This window comes from Heteronotia binoei, chromosome 12, assembly GCF_032191835.1.
Source record: "Heteronotia binoei isolate CCM8104 ecotype False Entrance Well chromosome 12, APGP_CSIRO_Hbin_v1, whole genome shotgun sequence".
Classification (NCBI taxonomy): domain Eukaryota; kingdom Metazoa; phylum Chordata; class Lepidosauria; order Squamata; family Gekkonidae; genus Heteronotia; species Heteronotia binoei.
The window spans coordinates 28,637,637-28,659,590 of NC_083234.1; the positions used below are offsets into that span (position 1 = coordinate 28,637,637).

General features: G+C 49.0%; 1 protein-coding gene across 6 annotated transcripts in view; it reads left to right on the plus strand.

Annotated features, from left to right (window-relative positions):
- ROBO3 (roundabout guidance receptor 3) overlaps positions 1–21,705 on the plus strand; it is a 266,531-nt gene extending 244,826 nt beyond the window's left edge. For 2 of the 6 annotated variants that reach the window (XM_060251801.1, XM_060251797.1), the window contains 10 exons: positions 127–304; positions 1,431–1,588; positions 2,023–2,298; positions 4,026–4,173; positions 6,117–6,344; positions 7,356–7,537; positions 7,993–8,100; positions 18,121–18,303; positions 19,366–19,520; positions 21,219–21,705. In XM_060251801.1, the coding sequence (XP_060107784.1) occupies positions 127–304; positions 1,431–1,588; positions 2,023–2,298; positions 4,026–4,173; positions 6,117–6,344; positions 7,356–7,537; positions 7,993–8,100; positions 18,121–18,303; positions 19,366–19,520; positions 21,219–21,230 (1,628 nt within the window). In that variant the 3' untranslated portion in view covers positions 21,231–21,705. Of the gene's footprint in view, positions 1–126; positions 305–1,430; positions 1,589–2,022; positions 2,299–4,025; positions 4,174–6,098; positions 6,345–7,355; positions 7,538–7,992; positions 8,101–18,120; positions 18,304–19,365; positions 19,522–21,218 lie in introns of those variants that run through there. The other 4 variants (XM_060251802.1, XM_060251799.1, XM_060251796.1 and 1 more) reach the window with 4 other exon arrangements.
- The last annotated feature ends 249 nt before the right edge of the window (positions 21,706–21,954 follow it).

Genomic DNA, 21,954 nt, shown 5'->3' on the forward strand with positions numbered 1-21,954 from the left:
GTGTGAGATGCTCCCCGCTTCCCATGCCACTAAAATGCTCCACCCACAGCTTCCGAAATCCTTCACCTCCCAGCTCTGCCTACCACAGCTGTGACTTGCTTACCATCTGCCTGCTTTTCTTTGCAGCCTCCTTTGCGTACACGCCAGCAGGTAAGGCTTTCCCCCCGCCTCCATCACATCGCTTTTCCTGGCACCACCCACCTGAGCCACATCTTGCTTTCCAAGGAGACGTCCCTGACTGTTTGGTCCCCTCTTTTTCAGTCTCTTTCCCCCATGCGGATGGGCCAGCGCGGGGCAGTGGCAGGTGAGTGCAAAGACCAGGATATAGCATTAATTATTCCCACCTTTCCACCTTCCTTCCTTCCCTCCCTCCTCCCTTTTTAGCATCCCATTCAGTGGCTTCCTGATACTTTGCACTGATTTAGCAGGTAGATAAATGAATGGTGATTTTCTGTCTGTTTGGCCTGTGGCATTCTAAACATTTCTGTTATAATCCTAGCAAACCAGACTTTTGGTGTCTTCCACCATCGAGTTCTGATTCCAGACAGTCTGGAAGAATGGAGGCTGACTGTTCTTCTTCAAAATACTGACTTCTGCAGCTTCCTGTAGAAAGCTAGCAATGGCATGCATTTATTTACTTAAAAAAAATAATTGTGGGATTTGTGAGATAAGAAACTTACAGATGCTCAGATGAGGAAAGCATCAAGATGTGATTTTTAAAAATCCATAAAAGTGGAGATTAACATTTGCACCATTGGCACGCATGAGCTGCTGCCAGTCTGAGTAGACAATACTGACTTTGATGGACTGAGGGTCTGATTCAGTATAAGGCAGCTTCATATGTTCATATATGTGGCAAGTGCTCACAGGAGACATCGCACAGTGAGATGTATTGTGTAGACTCGGTCTTACAACAGGGTCATGTAGAAAAGGAGGTGCTGGAGCTCATTAGCACAACTAATTTGCATATGTCACATACCCTGACATCACTGGAAGATGTAAATTATATCAGCTCAGCTTAAAATGCTTCTTGAATTATAACTGTCATAATAAAACCTTACTCCCATCATACTTTTTGAATTACTTTCTTCTATGTGGCTGCAGTGACATGATAAAGATTTCCATCTGTTTTTTTTTATATGTTTTGGTTATTTCACCATTTTTTGTAGAGAAAAATATTAGAAAGTTTGTCAGATCTTAGAATTCAGCAAAATTCTCACAGGGGGTTTGAACCATGGAGCCCAGAAGCAAATATTTGGGAGAGTGGGTAAGAAAGAAAGCACAATAAAATTTAGAGATTTTGAAGCTCCGTTCCTGAGCTCCTGCCCAAAATGAGGCCTGCATGATTCAACATTCAGGATTTCTTTAATTGTGTGACAGTGCTAATATAAAGCACCCAAACACCCACAGCTTTTCTGTCTTTCCTCCAGCAGGCCTGGCATGCTGGCCATGGCCACAAGTACTTCCAGCTATCCGTGGCTGGCAGACTCATGGCCAGCCCCGAATCTGCTCCGGAACGGCAAGGCAAAGGAACCTGGAGCAGCCTGCTGTACAGGAAACCACAATGCCACGGAGAGGTATTATAACAGTAAGTGTCATGCAGCTTTGTGCCCGTGGTATGCTGGGATGATCAGGCTGAGAAATAGCAAAGCCCTTCTGACAGCAAGGCCGGCGTAGAACAGCAAATGAGCACAATGGACAGATAGAGCCTTCTGGGGATGGTGTGCAGGCTAAAGCAAGAGGCTTAGGCTTTTAGTCTGCACAAATGAGGAAGCTGGTGAGGCTTCTCAAACAGGCTTTCCGGGCCGTGACCTTCCAGGAGATGAGCTAAGCCAAAGTTTGCATCGAAGAACAGGGGATTTCAATTAAATTGCTCAGACAGACCCCGAGCCTGGATTAGAGGCAGTTCTCAAAAGCCCACAAATGCTGGAGAAGCTTACAGTTGGAGACCGCGGAATCTACTGCGGCTCAGCCCAAAGGCCTGGTAACAACAAGGTCATTTGTGCATCTCCCTCTCTGCAGATGCTGGGATTTCCAACTACATTGCGCAGACTGAGAAATTCGGAACGGGGGTGTCTGACGGGCCCATTTACAGCACCATTGACCCCGCCAGCGATGACATGAGGACATTCAATGGGGCGTTTTCCCAGCACACCACCCCATACGCCACGACACCCGTGGTACCATATGGGGCAACGCATTTACATTCACCTGACGAAGAGGAGAGCCAGTGGAACGCCCCTCCTGGGATCTCCAGCATCCAGTATGCCCAGCCTGAGCGGGGCAGGGCTGAGAGCGGTAGGGACCCTGAAGGCACCTGAGAGCCTCCTTATTCTCTCCAGACAGATGTTTTCCAGTTGCAGTGGTGTCATCTGTGGAGAGGAGAGAATCCCTAAAGAGGGCTGTTCTAGTCTGGAGAAAGTCCAAGGCTCCGTGTATTGATTCATTTTACATCCTGCTCTATCCTTTGGGGTTCAGGCCAACTTCTCAGCAGTCTTTCCAAACCTCAGGTTCTGATGAGTTAAATGGTGGGGAGGAGGTTAAAAGCAGCCATGCAAAAGGAAAGCGTTTTATAGATAACAAGTCTAGAATTGTGCCTTCAGGAGGCAACACCCTTGTCCCTGCCTCTTCCCCAAAGTCACACACACACACCCCAAAGGAGAAATTTTCTTTGGTGTCACTCTAACCCGTCACTTACAGAGAGGCCAAGGGAAAGATCCCCTCCCTCCTAGTAGCAGGGGTGGGATTCTAGCAGGAGCTCCTTTGCATATTAGGCCACATACCCCTGATGTAGCCAATCCTCCAAGAGTTTACAAGGCTCTTTTTTGTAAGCCTTTGGAGGATCGGCTACATCAGGGGTGTGTGGCCTAATATGCAAAGGAACTCCTGCTAGAATTCCACCTCTGCCTAGAAGTATGTTGCTAAGCCTTGGTGGCAATGCCCTCCTAAGCAAAGGTGCACCCTTCTAAGCCCATAAACATCAATGGATTTAGAAGGGCAAAACTCTGCTTACGAATGCACTGCGGATGTAACTATCTTTAGAGGGGTTGATCTTTTCCCAACCAAGCCATCTGGAATGGGACTTCTGACTTGTCTCTGTGTGGTACAACTCTTTGTGGTAATCGGGGATGCATTGATAGAAGGTGTCAGTACTTTATATAGTGCTTTACTGAGCAACACTCATGGTCAAGACCGGTCCTTCCTCCAGGGATGTTACAGTTTAGATGGTGGCAAGAGAGGAGAGTGAATGAACAGGAGCAGTTGCAGTTCAACATAGCAAGACTGCATTTTGGTTGGGGATAAAGACTGGCCGGGAGGCCTGGTGCCAGGTTTCCAGAGTCCCCGGGCAGACAGTTCCCAGGGGCCTCCTCCCTTCCTCTGCCTACCCTCAGGCACTCATGCCCTCCTTCCCTCCCACTCACTTGCATGCCTCCCACCTGCTTGTGCATAGTCTCTTTGTCTGCTCACAAGTTCTCCCATTGGCCACGCTCACAGTGGTACCAAACACTGAGTGCAGCAGAGGGCAGGAGTGGGCAGGAGGTGCCAACATCAGTGGGCCTTGCCAGAAGCCCTGGGTCCCGGCAGCTGCTCCCACCTGGGAGTATGATGAGACCAGCCTTGCTGGCAGGTTAAATAATGGCTGCACAGAAAGGATGGATTTTGAAAAGGGACTTGCAGAAGGATTTCCGGGCATAAGCAGCAGCAGTGGAGAAGGGGCAAAGTCTTGCCGCTGAAGTACTTCGTCGACTCTTCAAATAACGTCAGCATTTGGACATCTGTTTTCCCTAAAGAACATACAAATGAGTCTAATGCAGCAGATTCTGTTTTGGGGGATAGAAACCATAACTCAGATTCAGAATCAAGAACAGACACAGCTTGTTGGTGCATTGGGTTTCAGGAGGTGTTTAAGATGTCAAAGCTGAGGTTGTGACCTCTTAATGGCCCACCAAACATCCTAGACGTGCTGCTCTTAGTTCTTGGATGACTCTGTGGGTCCCCACTCTGGCTGCTGTTTCTTTCTCTAGTTTCCAAGCCTGGGAAACAGAAGTTGATGGGAAAGCCGGTGAAGACACCATCCTTGAACTGGACCGAAGTGCTTCCTCCACCACCTTCTGCCAGTGAACTGAGTCAGTATGTGGAAGAAGAGGAGGAGCAAGAGGAGACAGAAGTCAAGTAGGTATCCTGGGTGGGGCATAGCCTGTCACTGCCTTTCCTCGTAATGTTTCACTAGCTGATAAAACTGGCATCTGGCCCAGTTAAAAGGATCAAGTGATAGTCCACTTGAGATCTGGAGATCTGCTGCCAGTCAGAGTAGACAAGAACTTGATAGACCCATGGTCTGATTCAGTATATGGCAGCTTCACATGTTAACCATTAATCTGAATTTGAGGCTCTGCTGACACACTGGCTTTATACCAGCATATTCTTTTTATATTTATTTCAATATTATAGCCTGCTTTTCTCCTGGAGAAAAAGTGGGACTAGCTTGATATACTCATGGAAATTCCTTCAGATTTATGATCTACCCAAGGTGCATTTGAGTTTCAGAGGAGAGCAGCATATTCAGAGGAGAGCAGCACATCCCATTATCCTTTTAATTCTCTTTTTCCTTTTTTAAAATAGATTTCAGCCACTAAGGCGTAGGACATGGCTATTTAAAATATTTTCAATTTTTTCCCACCCCAAAGCAGCTATGGAGCAGGAAAAGGATTAAGGGAGGCAAGCCTCCCACTCATGTGCAGCTCCAGTCACTGCAATGGGTTTTTGAACAATAATTCAAATGGCTCTAAATTGTCTGGAACCATGTCTGAGCTCTGGTCAGGATAAGGAACACTTAAGCCTTCTTTTAGTAGGAAATTTTGTATCAACTCTGAGTTAGGATTTGCTCTGTTCCAGTTATCATGAACTCTGGAGGATAAGCAAGTAGCTACTATGTGGACAGGGCCTTTTTTGTGGTGGTGCCCAAGCTGTGGCACAGACTTTTTAGAGACATTCAGTTGGTGCCTGCTCTGTGCTCCTTTTGGTTCAACCCCATTTATTTTGAAAGAGTTTTCCAGCGAGATATCTTGAAGGCTGTTCTGCTGCTTTGATATCTTGTACTCTTTATTTCACTGCTTTTTTAAAAAAGAAATCCAGTCGGTATGTAATATAAACATAAAAGTTTTAAATATACTTGCTGCTTTGTAGACTGCACTGTGGAAGGATGAAATGGAAATATTTCAAAAAAGTAAATAAAAAAGGCCACCTTTCTTGTTTGGACCTGAATCTGAAAACTGAGCAGCCATCCCAGGGATTAGTCAATCCGTTATATTCAAAATCAAAAGGACACCAGGGCTTCATTCAGATGTCTCAGTGCAAAAGCGGTTCGCTTAAACCAAATTTTCTATATCATCTCCATTTAATCTACCAGATGTAACAAGCCCGTTTTGTGCATAAACACCAGTTTCTCTGCTTCTTGCATCCACGCTACCTCCCAGCATGAAGGACGTTCTCTCTATATGGTTGTCTTTGTGGCCAGGCAGACACAGGCAGACTGCAGTTTGTGAATTCAGATGACCATCACAACAAATCCCAATGACATAAACTGTGGTTAACAAAACATCTCCAGACCCTAGTTTGAAATCCCATTTCAGAGCCAACCACGTATTTCCTCTGCATTTTAAATAGGAAAGAATGTCCTAGAAAAAAGATTTCCCTTCTCTGTCTTTAAGCATTATGGATGGATTTGATGGCATCTAAGAGTATTTCTAGACCAGAGAAGACAAATTTCATTGATAATGTACGAATGAAATATTGCCAGAGGAGTCTTAACTAGGGTTTAAATGTCCCTTTAGCACTTGAGGGGATTGCGTTCCAATAGGATGTCTGAGGACGATATGCAGCCCTCTAAGCTGTGTTCCCTATAAGCTGTGCACGAGTGGCTGCTCATTAACACAGGAAGCCCCACTCAGCAGTAAGCTGGAGCCACACAGGGTCTTGCACTGCCTATTGACCATTTTAAGATTGCGGCAGTTCGATTCTGCTCAGGATATGAACTGCTCTGCTCAGTAGAAGAAATTTAGAGGGCACACTGTATGCATCTCGGCCAAACTGTCTAGTTCACTCCCTGTTTGTAGTTCAGAGGTAGAGGAGTGGTGCCCGCCCCTGCCAGAAAGGACGTACCTGATGGAGAACATCCAGGAAGAGGAGTGTCCTCCTCCCCCACCTCGTGGAGATGCCTCCTCTCCTGCTAATTCCTATGGGCAGCAGTCCACGGCCACGTTGACCCCCTCACCCCGAGATGAGATGAGAGCTTCCGAGGACATCCCCAGACTACACCACTTTGAGATCCCACACCTGCCCAGGTAGGAATCACTTGTACTTCTGAAGCATGCAAGCGAGCCCCATTATGCTTTCTCCTAGACACCGTGCATACCTCTAATTACACCCTCCAGTGCGTGGGTTTCCTACTCGAGCATATGCAGCTCCATGGCTCCTTCATTCTCCTGCACAGTTCTGATCTTGAGCTTCTACCCATACGTACAGAGTCCTGCTAGGACTCCCTTGCACAGTCTACCCATCAGTCTCCATCCTCCAGTTGCTCAGTAATAATGATCAGTATCCCTAACAACTGTGCTGAACGCTAAAGTCGACACAGGAGTGATTTTTTGGAACTGGTAGAAGGGCCTCAAATGTTTGTTGGGTTCATCCACCATCGTTATTTTACTTCTCTCCCCTTCTATTCTAATTGCTTTACTTAGAATGCTTCCCAAATCCATTTCCTAATAGGACTACTACTGGCTGGGTGTATATCTGGCATAGTAGAGGGTGAGAATGCCTTTTGCACTGATAGGCTATAGACTGAATGGCATCAGGGCATGCCGATGTGAGACACGACCAGGGCTATGCATATTCTGAAGTTCCGCCAAACAAGGGAAGAACTTTTTACTGAGCAGATAATTCAGCATGCAAAGAAGCTAAGTTTTGTTTTTAAGTTTTGCAAACAGCTTGTGTCTAGGCTGTATGGAATTTATAAGTGGTTGGAGGTTATTTAATGGATTGGAGACTTGCAAGACTGCAATCACACCCACTAAATAATGCACTTTCAATCCACTTTCAGTGCACTTGCCAACTAGATTTTACTGTGTGAACTGGCAAAATCCCATTGGAAAGTGCACTGAAAGTGCATTAATTAGTGGGTGTGATCACAGCCCTGGGGCTGCGGTGCTACAGAATATGAGTTACTGCGGCAAAGAATTCTGGTTTCTTTTTGAGTGCAGAACATACACAAAGCCCTATAAACGGTTATCTTGCCACGGCGCTGTTATCCTGCGTCCACTCCATCCTCTTTAATTCTTGTACTCCTTGCTTTCAAGGCGGCTACCCAATGGCTCGGGGCCATCGCCCAGGGCCTTGAGTCCTCCCTTGACTCAGTCCAACCCAAACCTCAATGTGCTCGAAGAGGGACACGAAGGCAGCGCTCCCAAGCAAGGTCATCGCCGTAACCTGAGCCAGACTCCAGCACACAGTGCAGAGAATGTTGACTCCCCGGGAATAGGTGGGTGCCCCTCTTTCAAATGGGCAGTGCAGCATCTCAGGCACAGGGAGTTGGAGGGACCGAGCCCACCTTTGGAGTCCCCAAGCAACTCAACAGAGAGGTCACATGCTTTTAATACCAGATTTGAGAGGGTGACCCGCTTGCTGCAGTTGTGGTGGTGGAAACAAGATTGGAGTGGAATGGAATGGAAAGCACCAGTCTTCCTTCCCCCACCCTGCCCCATGTATTTGCTTTAAGAGGAAACAGCTCTGAGCTTTCTTGGGCACCCCAAAGATGCTGCATCATTGTTTGGCTCCTGGTCATCCAATGTGATTTGCTCTCCAGCAATGCTGAGTTATGCTGGGCACTGCCTGTGGGTTCCAGCCCTTGGTAGGCTGTGCCAGGGAGGAGAGTGGGTGGGGACAGGCAGAGTTGCTGGCTGAGGATTTGACTCTGGTGCCGGCTTTTGCTGACAGGAAAACCCCAGCCCAGCCCAGGAGACATGCCTCTCCCTCCAGGGCAGAAAGCAAAAGGCAAGAAGAAATCCAAGTCTAGCCACTACCGTCGAGAGAAGAAACAGGGAGGTGAGTGTGTCTCTCTCAGGCTCCAGAGGCCTTGTCTCTTTCTTACATAAGCCCACCTGCACAGCTGTGTACTGCAGGCCAAGGAGCACAATATTCATGGCTCAGTGGTGAAGCACATGCTTTGCTTTCCCATCAGGGTCAACCCCTGGCATCTCCAGTTAAAGGTTCTCTGGGAGCAGGTGCTGGAAAAGACCTTTCTCTCTCTGAAGTGCTGGAGAGAAGCTGTCAGAGGAAACGATAATGAACAAGATGGACCTGGTACTGTGTGGCCATGTAGAGGTGTGACCAAATATCTCCCCTGAAGAAGAAGAATAGCTTTTTGTACTTTGCTTTTCTCTACCTTAAGGAGTCTCAAAGCAGCTGACAATTACGTTCCCTTCCTTTCCCCACAACAGGCACACTGTATGGTAGGTGTGGGAGTGAGAGACTTCTGAGGGAACTGTAAGTGGCCCAGGGTCACCCAGCTGGCTGCACGTAGAGGAGTGGGAAATCAAACACAGTTCTCCAGAATAAAGTCTGCTGCTCTTAACCACTGCACCACCCTGGCTCTCAGGAAGGCAACATATACTTTCCATGCAGGTCCCAGGGGCAGATTGGGGGAAAGGCCTGAGACCCTTCCCTGCCTGAGACCTTGGAGAGTTGTGCCTGTCCCAGCAGGCAGCACTGAGGTCAAAGGGCAGTCCTCTGATAGAGGGTCAAACAGCACATGATCTTTTCTTCTCTGATCATTTTCCAAATACAGCTGCTGGGATTTTTTTTTTCATGAAGGGAGAACAGTGTGCAGAAAGAGACGTTCTGTAGCCCTTTCCTCCCCACTACTTTCCCACTTTAAAACATTACTGTGGGTTTGATTCCCCACTCCTCCACTTGCACCTGCTGGAATGGCCTTGGGTCAGCCATAGCTTTCGTAGGAGTTGTCCTTGAAAGGGCAGCTGCTGTAAGAGCTCTCTTAGCCCCACCTACCTCACAAGGCTGTCTGTTGTGGGGGGGGGGAAGGTAAAGGAGATTGTGACCACTCTGAGACTCTAAGATTCAGAGTATAGGGCGGGATATAAATCCAATATCCAATCCTTACATCATTCTCCTGTCCTTGATTTTATCCTCACAACAGCATTGTAAGGTAGGTTGGGCTAAGAATGTGTGACTGGCCCAAGGTCACCTGGCAAGCTTCCATGGCACAAGTGGGGATTCAAACCTGGGTCTTCCAGCTACTAGTTCAACACTCTTAACACCACCCCAGTAACAAGTAGTTTGAGTGGAAGGCCACTTCATAGCTCATGAGGGTTCTAGACCAGCATGCCTCTTTCTGTCCTTCCAAAAATGGTTTCCTGATAGCTGGCAGCAGAATCTCTGGCCTAGGTTGAATGATGACACCTTTCCTCCATGCCCGTCCACCGTTCTTGGCTTGCTTCCAAAGTCACCAAATGTCCATATGTGGATGTAACGTTTTGGTAGGACAAGCATACATACAATTCAGTTATGCAGTTAATATCCCAGATAAAATCAGTTGTGGGATCTGACCCTTCGATTCCGTGCAGATGGACTCTGTTAATTTATCAAACCCACATGAGGTTGCCAGGAGACTTCAGAGGCACACTGGGGTATAAAGAGGGACGGCATACCCTTCCTTCCTACCATGCATGGGAGAGCAATCGAGTACAAGTGGCATCTGATCCAAATGTCTCTCTCTTATCCCTTTCTCTACCTCATTAGTCCAGTCAGTGTTTACAGCTACTACATTTTTTGCTGTGTTAGTTGAGCTAATTGTTAAAGCCTTTAATTCCTCATTTGAACACATTGATCTTTCTGAGAGACCTTTTGAGAGATCTATAACAAAGGCTAAGTACCAACAGAAATTATACCATGTGTGTGTTTGGGCAGATTTTGTTTGGTTTTGCTGTGTGCTGGGCATAGCTCCCGACACACACACATTTACTCTTCAGATACCTGTACTTGCAAGGTTTTTTTCTGATTAAACATCCATACAATGACATTTTTTAAAAGTGTAAAAAATACTTTCAAAACTGCTCTGATCAGCAGGGACAGTGACTTTGTGATGTGTGACACACAGGTGCCAACCAATCAGTGTTGTGTACCTCCAGTGTCTGCCACAGATTAGCAGAACTAGTTTTTCCAGAGTTTAGCCCTGCAGGGGAAGTTGTACTTGTGACTAGAATGGAGTGAGTGGGCTTCCAAATTGGACATCCTGTACACAGCCTAAGACTGAGTTTTGCTCTGTATAATTTCATTTGTTTGGACCAGAAACCTCTAAGGCAACTTAAGCTTTTCTATTCTTCTTCTCCTTTCTCTTACTTAATCCCCTTTTGTCCTTCCTTTGCTATGACAAATGAGAGAGAAACTGCACGTTACCCAGGCTGCAGAGTTGCTTTGTGGCTGGATCCTGCACTGCTCCTGGAGTATCTGAAAAGAGGGACAAAGGGATACAAAACTGTATCATTTGCCAAACTCGCTTGGATCCTCATAACTGACATGAACAGGGTGTCGTGGGATCCAGACACTGGCTTTCAGCCAAAAATGTATGAATGAGACTTCTGTTGCTCAGCAGCCCAAAAGTGGAGGGAAGGGGAAAGGGGGAGAGAATAGCAGTGCAGTGAATTAAACTTGAATAGGTGGACGGGACTGCCCTAGGATACTAGCAATGTCACATGGTATTGACTAGTGCTATCCAAGAGCCTACTAAATGACCTGATTGTGCCCAGAAAGCCTGCTGAGAAAGGGGCCAGTTAGCCTTATAGAGAAGAGTCACAAACCTTGACTTGCATCCTTTATCTGAAAGGGTTGTATTCTAAAGTGTTGCATATAATGGCAGTTTCTACTGCCACCACTCAGTGGAATGCTACAGAGTAAATGTGAAGCTGCCTTATAAAGAATCAGACCCTTGTCTACTCACACTGGCAGTGGCTTTCCAGGATCTCAGGTAGAGACCTTTCACAACGCTTGAATCTTCTTCGTGGTCTCTGTGCATTCACACATATGGGTAATCCGCAGGATTGGCCCCGACCTCGGAGAGTTCAAAGCAATCTTGATCGTAGATCTGGCGCGCCTCCCACTTGTCCTGGGAGGAGACAGCTACTGCGCATGCCTGGACAAGGGGGAGGTGCTTAGCCACTCAGTTTCTTCCTTACCGCCGACCGGATCGCACCTTCCTCGTTGATCTCCAACTTCTTCATTGCAATCTCCAACAACTACCTTCTCTTCGCTTCAATTCTTCATCTTCTACTTCTCCTGGTATCGTATAAAAAAAAAAAAAAAAAAAAAGCCTCCTCTTACTATCTTTCTGGACTTTCCCCCTCCCTCCCCCCCCCCCCCTCCCGGGCGGATGGAAGGAAGGGACAAGATAATCTTTAAACGCTGTACCAGCTGCTCCTCAAAAATCCCCTCGTCCGACGGCCACTCTCTTTGCTTGTTCTGCCTTGGAGAGGCACACCGTCCAGACTCCTGCGTGCACTGCAGCCAATTTGGCAAACAGGCCCGCAAGAACCGCGCCGCGAGACTCAAGAGCCACCTCATGGAAACCTCACTCCGACCGGCCATGCCGCGTGGCGGACAACAACAACCCGCGCCATCTTCCCCACACCTCGTGGGAGAGGCGCAGTCGGCAGCTTCCGTGGCACAGACTCCCTGTAAGCCTAAGACCGGCAAGCACTCTAAGAAGTCGGACGACCCCAAAAAGCGTCGCCGCTCCGATTCCGCCCACTCGGACCCGACGGGCAGCACTAGCTCAAAAAAGCATAAGACCCGCCCTCTCGACTCGGCCTCGAACCCGACCACCAAACCGAAGGCCTCGAACCCGACCGCCACTGCCTCCGGATCGATGCCGAAGACTCCGACGTCGAAGTCGACGGCAACACCGTCAATCACTCCGTTGGAAATCATCCGCATCTCATCAAAGTCGCCGTCCATTCCGAATTCCCCACCAGACCAGCTGCTGGATACGCACTCTACCGCATCCGTTAGGACCCACACTCTCGACCCCACTAAATTCGTAGATCTCTCACAGCCGATAGACGCCCACGCGCTCACCAGAGAACCCTCGACCCCGAGAGATCCCCTGACTAGACCTCGATCTCACAGTCGCAAACGCACCAGGTCCCGCAGTCGTCGACACACCAGGTCCCGCAGTCGCCGCCGTACCAGGTCCCGCAGCCGCCGCCGCACCAGGTCCCGCAGTCGCCGCCGCACCAGGTCCCGCAGCCGCCGGCGCTCTCGCAGCCACCGCAGGGGGAGACACTACTATTACTCTCCATCGAGATCTAGGTCTCCATCCCCACGGCACCGAAGACGGCACCGACGATCACCATCCCATGATCGCCATTACCACAGCTACCAAGAGTCTCCGCGCTACCGAGATCGCACACACAGACTCCAAACTGCTTCGATCGAATCGCTTCACCATGACGACCCTACGGACCTCGGCGCCGAACCGAAGCTCCCGTCACCACTAGAATCCCTACACACGGCTCCCAAGACAACACAGCCCGACCTACCTCAAGGAACCGACGACGGATCCGAGGAGGAACTCTCCGACTCCGACCACTCTTCGGGTTCGGACCTACAATCCCCAGACTCCGACATAGCCAAGCCAGCAGACTTATCACCGTCTGAAGGCCCAAGATCCTACCTCGACCTGGTAGCAAACATGGCAAGCTCGCTAAATCTAAAGCTCAATACGGACGCCCCCAGAGTCTCGGACGTCGTTTTTGATCTAGTCCACGCGGATCTTCCATCCAGCTCTTCTCTCCCAATGCTCCCCGTTCTACTAGAAACACTCAAAGAAGCATGGGACAAACCGGCATCGGTACCGCCAACATCCAAGAGGGTTGAAGCGCTGTACAAGATACACGCACCTGATTCCAAGTTCCTGTTCACCCACCCGGCTCCGAACTCGATCATTGTACATTCGTCCTCGAAGTCGAAGCAGACTAGACACCCGGTACCACCAGAACGGGAGGGCAAAAAACTCGACACCATCGGAAGAAAGATTTACGCCCTCACTACAGCCACAACCAAAATCCTCAACTACATGGCATGCTTCTCCGCATACACCCACAACCTGACCACCTCCCTCGCCGCATTGGTACCATCCCTGCCCGAGGCATCCCAAAAGTCAGCCACCACGACCCTGCAGGAGATGGCCAGAGTAACCAAACAGCAAATCAACACTGCCCGTCACGCTGCACAGTGTTCCTCCAGAACCTTGGCCTCAGCCATAGCACTCCGCAGACACGCGTGGCTCAGGTCCTCCTCCCTCCAACCAGACATCAAATACAAAGTTGAAGATTTGCCCTTTGATGGCCTTGGCCTGTTTAGCTCCTCTACAGATGACATCCTCACATCTGTAGACGATGGCAGGAAGAGGGCAAGACGACTGGGAGTCTCCCAACCTCTGACCCAAACCAATCGACAAAGGAACTGGAGGTCCAACCAATACAAAGGGAACAGATCCCCACGACAACAGGAACCATGGAAGCGCAAACCACCGCAGTCCAAGCCTTCCTTTCAACACAGACGCCAAACAACCAAGAAACCTTCAACCACACCCAAACCGTCTCTCTGACCTCCCTGCCCCGAGCCGTCCAGTCTCCCTCCATCAGCCAAACCCATCAACACGACTACAACCATTCTACACTGCCTGGAGGACCATAACATCCGACGCCTGGGTCCTCGCCATCATTCAAAGAGGCTACCTAATAGAGTTTACGTCCACTCCAAAGCACCACCGGTTCCTCACCACACCCCCGTCCGCACCCCTGCAGACGGAAATCGCGTCTCTGCTGGACAAGGGCGCGATAGAACCAGTCCCACCCCAATACCATCGCACCGGCTTCTACTCCCGGTACTTCCTGGTGCCAAAAAAGGACGGAGGACTCCGACCCATTCTCGACCTCCGCAAACTCAACCTACACATAACCTACAAGAAATTCCGTATGGTCACGCTTCAGGCAATCCTCCCGCTCATCCCAGAACGAGCATGGATGGCGTCCATAGACCTCCAGGACGCCTACTTCCACATTACAATCAACCATCATCACAGAAGATTCCTCAGGTTTGCCATAGGGAAGCAGCACTTCCAGTTCTGCTCCCTTCCCTTCGGTCTCTCCACAGCACCAAGGGTCTTCACCAAGTGCATGGCAGTAGTAGCAGCCACATTACGCCAGCAACAGATATCAATCTTCCCGTACATAGACGACTGGCTGATCGTCGCCCATTCCAGGGAGCAACTACAACTGGACGTCTCGACCACCCTCTCCACCCTGGCCACCTTAGGCCTCCTAGTCAACCTCTCAAAATCCAAACTAGTCCCTACCCAAAGGATCCAATTCATAGGAGCAGACATCTCCACGCTCTCACAAACGGCTTTCCTACCTCAGGACAGGGCACTCGCCATAATGTCACTGGCCAACACTATCATCGCCCAGCGTTCCCAAACAGCGCTCACCTTCCAGAGAATGTTAGGCCTCATGGCAGCAACCACAGCAGTTCTGCGGTTTGCGAAGCTGCACATGCGTCCCCTCCAAATGTGGTTCGTAAGAACTTTCCGCCCTCACACACAACATCAATCCACACTGCTCACCCTTCCACTACACATTGTACCATCCCTCAAATGGTGGACCAAGGAACATCACCTCTACAAGGGCATGCCATTCAAGCAGACACCGCCCTCGGTGATTGTAACCACAGATGCCTCCAACTGGGGATGGGGAGCCCACTTGGAAGACCTCACGGTGCAGGGCCAGTGGACAGACTACGAACGCTCTCTCCACATAAACTGCCTGGAGCTCATCGCAGTGCACAAGGCTTTGCGGTCCTTCCTCCCATCGCTAAGGAACCAGCACGTCCAGGTCACCTCCGACAACATCGCCACAGTCTTTTACATCAACAGGCAGGGCGGCACCGCCTCCGTCAGACTCTGCAAGAGAGCCCTAGCCCTGTGGCACTGGAGCATAAGCCAGGGCATCTTCCTCACGGCCGTACACCTACCAGGGGCCGAGAACACCCAGGCAGACGCCCTGAGCCGCCACTCCACCAACAACCACGAGTGGTCTATCAACAGCCGATACATCAGACAGATATTCAGCATCTTCGGACAACCGAAGATAGATGTATTTGCTTCACCGTCAAATGCCCAATGCACCCGTTTCTACATGAGAGGTCCTCCATCCCACCTCTCCAGGGGGGATGCCTTCATACAAACTTGGAAAGGAACACTCCACTACCTCTTTCCGCCCATTCCACTTATCACCAGAGTTCTACAGAAGATTCAGGTAGACCACACAAACTGCATCCTCATAACTCCATGGTGGCCGCGCCAACCCTGGTTTACGACCTTGCTGCTCCTGTCCAACAATACCTTCATCCAGCTCCCTCAAACACGGGATCTCCTCTCTCAACAGGGCGGCAGGGTCCTTCACCACAACCCGGCATCGCTCAAATTAACAGCCTGGAGAATCAGTTTCTAGACTTCCCTCCGGAGGTCCGTCAGGTCCTAGTGAACTCCAGAAAACCATCTACTAGGAAATCCTATCTATTTAAGTGGAAACGCTTCTCACACTATGCCTCACAGCACAACTTCGACCCCAACCTCGCCACTATACCTCAGGTACTAACTTACACCTTAACGCTATCCAGAGCGGGTCTGTCGTATTCTTCCCTGAAGGTACACCTGGCAGCCATCTCTGCCTTCCACCCCCGCATCGATGGCACAACGGTATTCTCTCACCACGCGACCAGAGCTTTCCTCAAGGGCATCATTCACCTACACCCACCAATCAAACAAGTTCTACCCACCTGGAGCCTGTCCCTAGTCCTGAGCCAACTCATGAAACCACCCTTCGAGCCCATGGCCTCCATCCCACTACACCTGCTGTCATGGAAGACGGCACTACTTACGGCCCTCACCACAGGCAAGAGGGCCAGTGACATCTGCGCATTCAGAGCAGACCCACCGTATACGATATTTCATAACAGTACGGTGGTCCTCCGACCTGACCCGACCTTCCTACCCAAGGTCGTCTCTACCTTTCACCTAGGAAGACAGTCCACTATACCAGCCTTCTTCCAGCACCCCGCGGACGCGGGACAAAGGGCACTCCACAACTTGGATGCACGGAGAGCCCTAGCCTTCTACATAGACAGAACCCGCCAAATCCGTAAAGACCCTAGACTCTTTGTCACCTACGCTACCCATAATAAGGGCAGCAGAATATCTACCCAGAGACTCTCCAAATGGATTGTTGCTGCCATCGAACTCTGTTACCAGCTGGCAAAGCAACCAATCCCTCAACATATACGAGCCCACTCAACCAGAGCCGTGGCTACCTCGTCTGCCTTCATGAAAGGCATCCCTATAGAGGACATATGCGCTGCAGCCATCTGGTCCTCCACATCTACCTTCGCCTCGCACTACGCTCTCGACGTCCGTGCCCGGCGAGATGCCTCCTTCGGACAAGCAGTGCTACGATCGATCTTCGACTAACCACTGTGAGTACCACTATCATTACGTTACGCTCTAACCCTTCATGTTCTTACAGGTCCAGCACCCACCTCCGAAGAAATGGCTCGCTAATCACCCATATGTGTGAATGCACAGAGACCACGAAGAAGATGGACAGGTTTCTTACCTGTAACTGGTGATCTTCGAGTGGTCATCTGTGCAATCACACAGACCCACCCAGCCTTCCCCGCTGCTGGAAGCTAGTAAGCACAGTTATTTCCACCTATCCGGCGGCGGGAAGAAACTGAGTGGCTAAGCACCTCCCCCTTGTCCAGGCATGCGCAGTAGCTGTCTCCTCCCAGGACAAGTGGGAGGCGCGCCAGATCTACGATCAAGATTGCTTTGAACTCTCCGAGGTCGGGGCCAATCCTGCGGATTACCCATATGTGTGATTGCACAGATGACCACTCGAAGATCACCAGTTACAGGTAAGAAACCTGTCCTTCTTTAAGGCAAAGATGCCAGAGATGGAACTTGAGGCCTTCTGCATGCCAAGCAGATGTTCTACTTCTGAGCCAGTACTCACTGTAGCAGCCTTCCTTGTTCTTTCTTGGGACCCAAACCAGCTCACATTCTTCTCCTCCATTTTATTCTCCCAACAAGCCTCTGAGGTAGGTTAGGTTGAGATTGTGACTGGCTCAAGGTTACCCCAGCAACCATGGGTAGGGATTTGAATTTGGCTCTCCCAGTTCCTAGTCTGATGTTGTAACCAACACACAACACTGGCAGCCTTTGAATCCCACCACTTCAAGCAGTGCAGTCTTGCCTCTGCTTGATGTATTTACTGAGGAGCAACTGGCACATCTGGAAAGCGTTCTTGTATTGCAGGGCCTGAAGAAGAACTGTGTTGCTCTCTTAACATAGAACCAAGCTTACACACAGGTGTGTGTATTTATTTAAGTTTTTATGTATTCCTCTTCTCCTTGATTTTATGTATTCCTCTTCTCCTTGATTACAACCAAATAGATTTGGTGCATTTTTGCAAAATCCAGCTTCCCGAGAATCTCTTACTTTCATTGATTGATTAATTGATAAAGTTTGTGTCATGCCTTTCCACCACCGCTCCTTTTGTTGTTGTTTGGCTGACAACAAATAGTTAATAGATAAAAACAAAAATAATGACAGAAACAGCTGCCAGTGAAACAGCAAATAAATAACTAGGGATGGGGAGGATCACAGATCAGCTGTTGTCAAAGGCATGCCTAATTGTTTTTAAAGAGGGCTAATTCATCATGCCTAAAAGATAGCATTGTAGGTGCCTGGCAAATATGCTTGGGAACACTGTTCCAGAGTTGGGGTGCCACTATCAAAAAGGTCCTGTACCCCATAACTTTCACTTTAGAAGGAGCAGCTACCTGTGCAGTTTCATATGTTTTTCTCTAAGTTTCCTGCTTTCTTGTGACTATAAAGCTGTGATGGAAAATATGTGAAATGTGCCTGAGAATCTTAAGTCCTGGGGAAGAATGGGACTCATGGGGCTTCTTCACCCATGCTTCTGGTTACAGATCTCCCGCCACCCCCCTTGCCACCTCCAGCAGAAGACCTCGGCTGCTCTGTTCCGGACAGCGCATTGCGACTGGCCTGCAACACCTCCTCTCTGGAGAAGGACCTGAACGGTGCCTCAGTCATGGAGCGGAAGGTCACCCCTCGCACAGTGGCGGGACAGCACTACCACCAGCACCGAGACGGTGAGGCTGCCAGCAGTTATTTTTTGTGTTGTGGTTTGGCAGCAGAATAGCTTAGTGGATTGGAGTGGAGGGACAAGCGTGACATACCTGTCCATTCTTAGTGAAAGTGAAAGCCCTGCTCATCTAAGACTCTCCACGACAGTAGATTAACACCACAAAAAAACCTCCAGAGACTCAACAACTCCTACAATTTTCTTGGCAGAAAGAGTAGTGTTTTTCTTGCCAGGGGAGGGGGGGGGGGTGTCTTGAAGTTTTCAAGACCTAAAATCTGTAAATAGTGCAGTGTTGAATTCTGTATTGAATCCAGATGTCCAATATAGGTGTGCTTTGAACAGCTGACATTCCTCCAGCTTTAGTTCCTCCTACATAACATGAGATAGGATGGTCCCAAAGAACCTGCATGTTCAGGGGCATATCTGTTATATTACCCATATAAGAAGAAAATGGCTGCTACACGGGGCATTGAAAAGGAAAGGAGAGGAGTCTTAATGTCCATCTCACCAGGGAGATCTTCTGGTAACTCTTTGTGTCTCTGCCAGCAGAGGTGAGACAGGTGGCAACCAGAGAAGAGGCTTTTCCTCTGGTGGCACGTCCCCTTTGAAGACAGTCCGGCACCTACCTTACTTCTTTTTTTAGGCACCAGGCCAAAATGTTTCTGCTTACCCAGGCTTTTAACTAAAGGGTTCCATCTATTTTTATTGGTCTGCTTCTAGCCTGCAGACTGTTTTATGAATATCAGTTCAGGCCATTCATTGTTTTTTAATGTTGTTTTTACACTCTGATTTAGGTGGGGGTTTTTAATGATTTGTTTAGTTTGGATCTACTGCTCTACTTGTGAGGCTAACAGGTCTCTGAGCAGGTTTCTGAAGAGGAGATGTATAAATTAGCTAAATAAACTTTTTGCCCCCAGGTTTCTCAGGGCCTTAAAAGGAGTCTGCCTAAATTCAGGATCTTGTTTTTGTCATCCTTCTGCCAACATGCAGGCAGTAAAGCATATGCAAAGCCTGTGCAAGCCAGATCAATACCGTGCTTCTCCCCTCCCCCTTCTTCTTTTCCTGCTAGAGGAGGAAATCATCCCATACAGCAAGCCCAGCTTTCTCTCCCGAAGCCAGGTGTCAAGCAATTGCTCCACAACAGGAAGCTCTTCTTCCAGGGGCTCAACGGGATCTAGAGGTCACGGGTCAGGACGCAGCCGGACAGCAGGGGATCGCAGCGAAGTGAGTTTCAGCATCCGTATGCTTTTGTCCTTACAGAGCCAGGTGGTGAGTCAAAAAGCCTGGCTCAGGGATATGGGTGGGAACTGCAGAAGCAGAAGGTACCAGTTGCAGGCTGCCAAAGGGAGGACACAAAGCTTTAGAAAAATGCAGATTTTTCTGGGGCCTTCCAGGAGATGCCTGGCAAAGGTTCTGGGTCTGAGTCTCTGGGATGCTGCTGGAATTGAGAAAAGGTTTGTGGTAGGTCCATCTCAGTCTGTCAGAGCAATCAGCTACGAAAGTTTGAGCTGTTTCCTCACTGAGAAAGTCTTGGCTTTTCTAGGGTGCCTCCAGATCAGGGGTCTCCAATATGGTGCCATGGCACCTACAGAAATGTTTCCTGGAGACCACCAAGTACTAGAATGTGAGCGGGGGGGGGGGGGGGGGGTCAGGTGAGACTTTTCTCAGGAAGGCTTCTGATTGGCCATTGGAGATTTGATTGGTTTGGAGATTTTTAAAACTGCTGCTTTCGCAGCAGCACCTCCACAACGCAAAGATCATCACTGTGTGACGGAAGGTAAGCTGTGGCAGCCATTTTGTGGCTGGCTGTGCCTCCTGCAGCAGCCATTTTGTAACTGTATGTTGGGTATTCGTTTAAGAATTCAGAGATGTGGAGTGGCAATAAATGGAGATGAGGCTTAAGCTTATCAAAAGAAATAAAGTTTACTATAAAAACATCAAGAAAAGGTACTTGGAATAAAAGAAATACAACTTAGCTTACTAGCATAGCTAACTACATGTGATCTCTACATGGCTACAGTTTATTATTCTTTGTCTGGTAGTTCTTGTTCCAAGAGAACACCAAAACAGGGAAAAGACCAATTCAAGCTTGCATACAACATCAAAGCTTTTCACACCTTGTGTGCTTTCTGATCAATACATTGTTTACATGTTTCCTGGGCTTAGAAAACTGGGTTCCTAATTGGGTTTAAGCTACAATACATCATTTCCTCTTTCAGATAAACACAAGTTAACTCTATAATGGCTGAAATGTAAATAACTTGTATTCCAGGGGTGGCCAATGGTAGCGCTCCAGATGTTTTTTGCCTACAACTCTCATCAGCTCCAGCCAGCATGTCCAATGGCTGGGGCTGATGGGAGTTGTAGGCAACAAAAATCTGGAGAGCTACCATTGACCACCCCTGTTGTATTCTAACACTGTGCCCCCCATATAGTGTCAAAATTCCAGTGGTACCTCCAGCCTCAAAAAGGTGGGAGACAGCTGTTCCAAATGCTGATATCCCCAGCCTGATTTTAAAATGGAATGTGCTTTCTGAGGCAGGCAAGACCAGCTCCCCCACCACAGCTGTCCCCATGGAAAAATGGGCCCATCTTATCAAATGAATGCAGGTTGCCTGGAGATCTCCTGGAATTATGGTTGATTTCATGCAAGAGAGATCAGTATCCCCTGGAGACAATGGCTACTTTGGAGGGTGGATTCTATGGCATTATATCCAGCTCATGTCCTTCTCCAAACCCCAGCCTTCCCAGGCTCATCCACAAATCTCCTGGATTTTCCCAACAAAGAGTTGGCAACGAAATCATGAGTCCAGTAGCTAATGTTGGTTAGAGAGTGGTCCTGTGATCTGGGGAGGATGCATACAAGTGAGAAGCAGCAGAGAGGGTCCCTACTGACAGCGTTTTCCTCTTTGGTGTTTTCAGGAAAAGAGATGAAACTAAACGGAGTCAGCATGAGCAACGCAAGGCCTACAAACCCAGCACTCCATGGACTTTGGGCTGGGGGGAGGGGTTTCTGTGCTTCTAATTTATGACCCTCCAAAAGGAGCCGCATGGCCTGGCCCCTTGTAAATACGTTTGCTCCCAGGAACCAAGGAAGCTGTATTTATAAACCAGGAAAAAGGGACGACTAAGCCTGTGGGCCTGATTTTTGGAAAGGTTGGCATTTCTACAAGCAGAGGGCTTGTGCCCAGCGGGAGGGGGGATGGGAGATGGCAGCAGGGGAAGGGAGTTTGCCTGTGGTCAGCCCGCTCAGGATGGGCAGAGAGAGCAGCCCGGCCATCTAAGCACATGCTCCAATACTGCCCAGTGCTCCACCAAGCCTGCCCCAAGGCAGCGAGCAGCAGGTGTTTCTTTGGTAGATCACAAACCCTTTTGTAAAATGACCAATAAAGCTGTTTGTTAACCTGGATCTTTCTGGCCTCTCTCCATTTTCTTCCCAGTGTTTCAAACTCAGCCTTTTATTGAATCCTGGAATGCTCAAAAAAGGGGTTTAGAGCAGAGCCTATTGACAAAGACCCGGACATTCAAGCAAGAAGCTGCCAATTGCATTTAGCTTTGAAATCGTAATTGCACATGGGTAGGAACAGTCAGACTCAAAAAAGGATTAATTTGGACCCCCAGCTTACTGAATGAGCAAGACAAGGTGTTACTGTAGCTG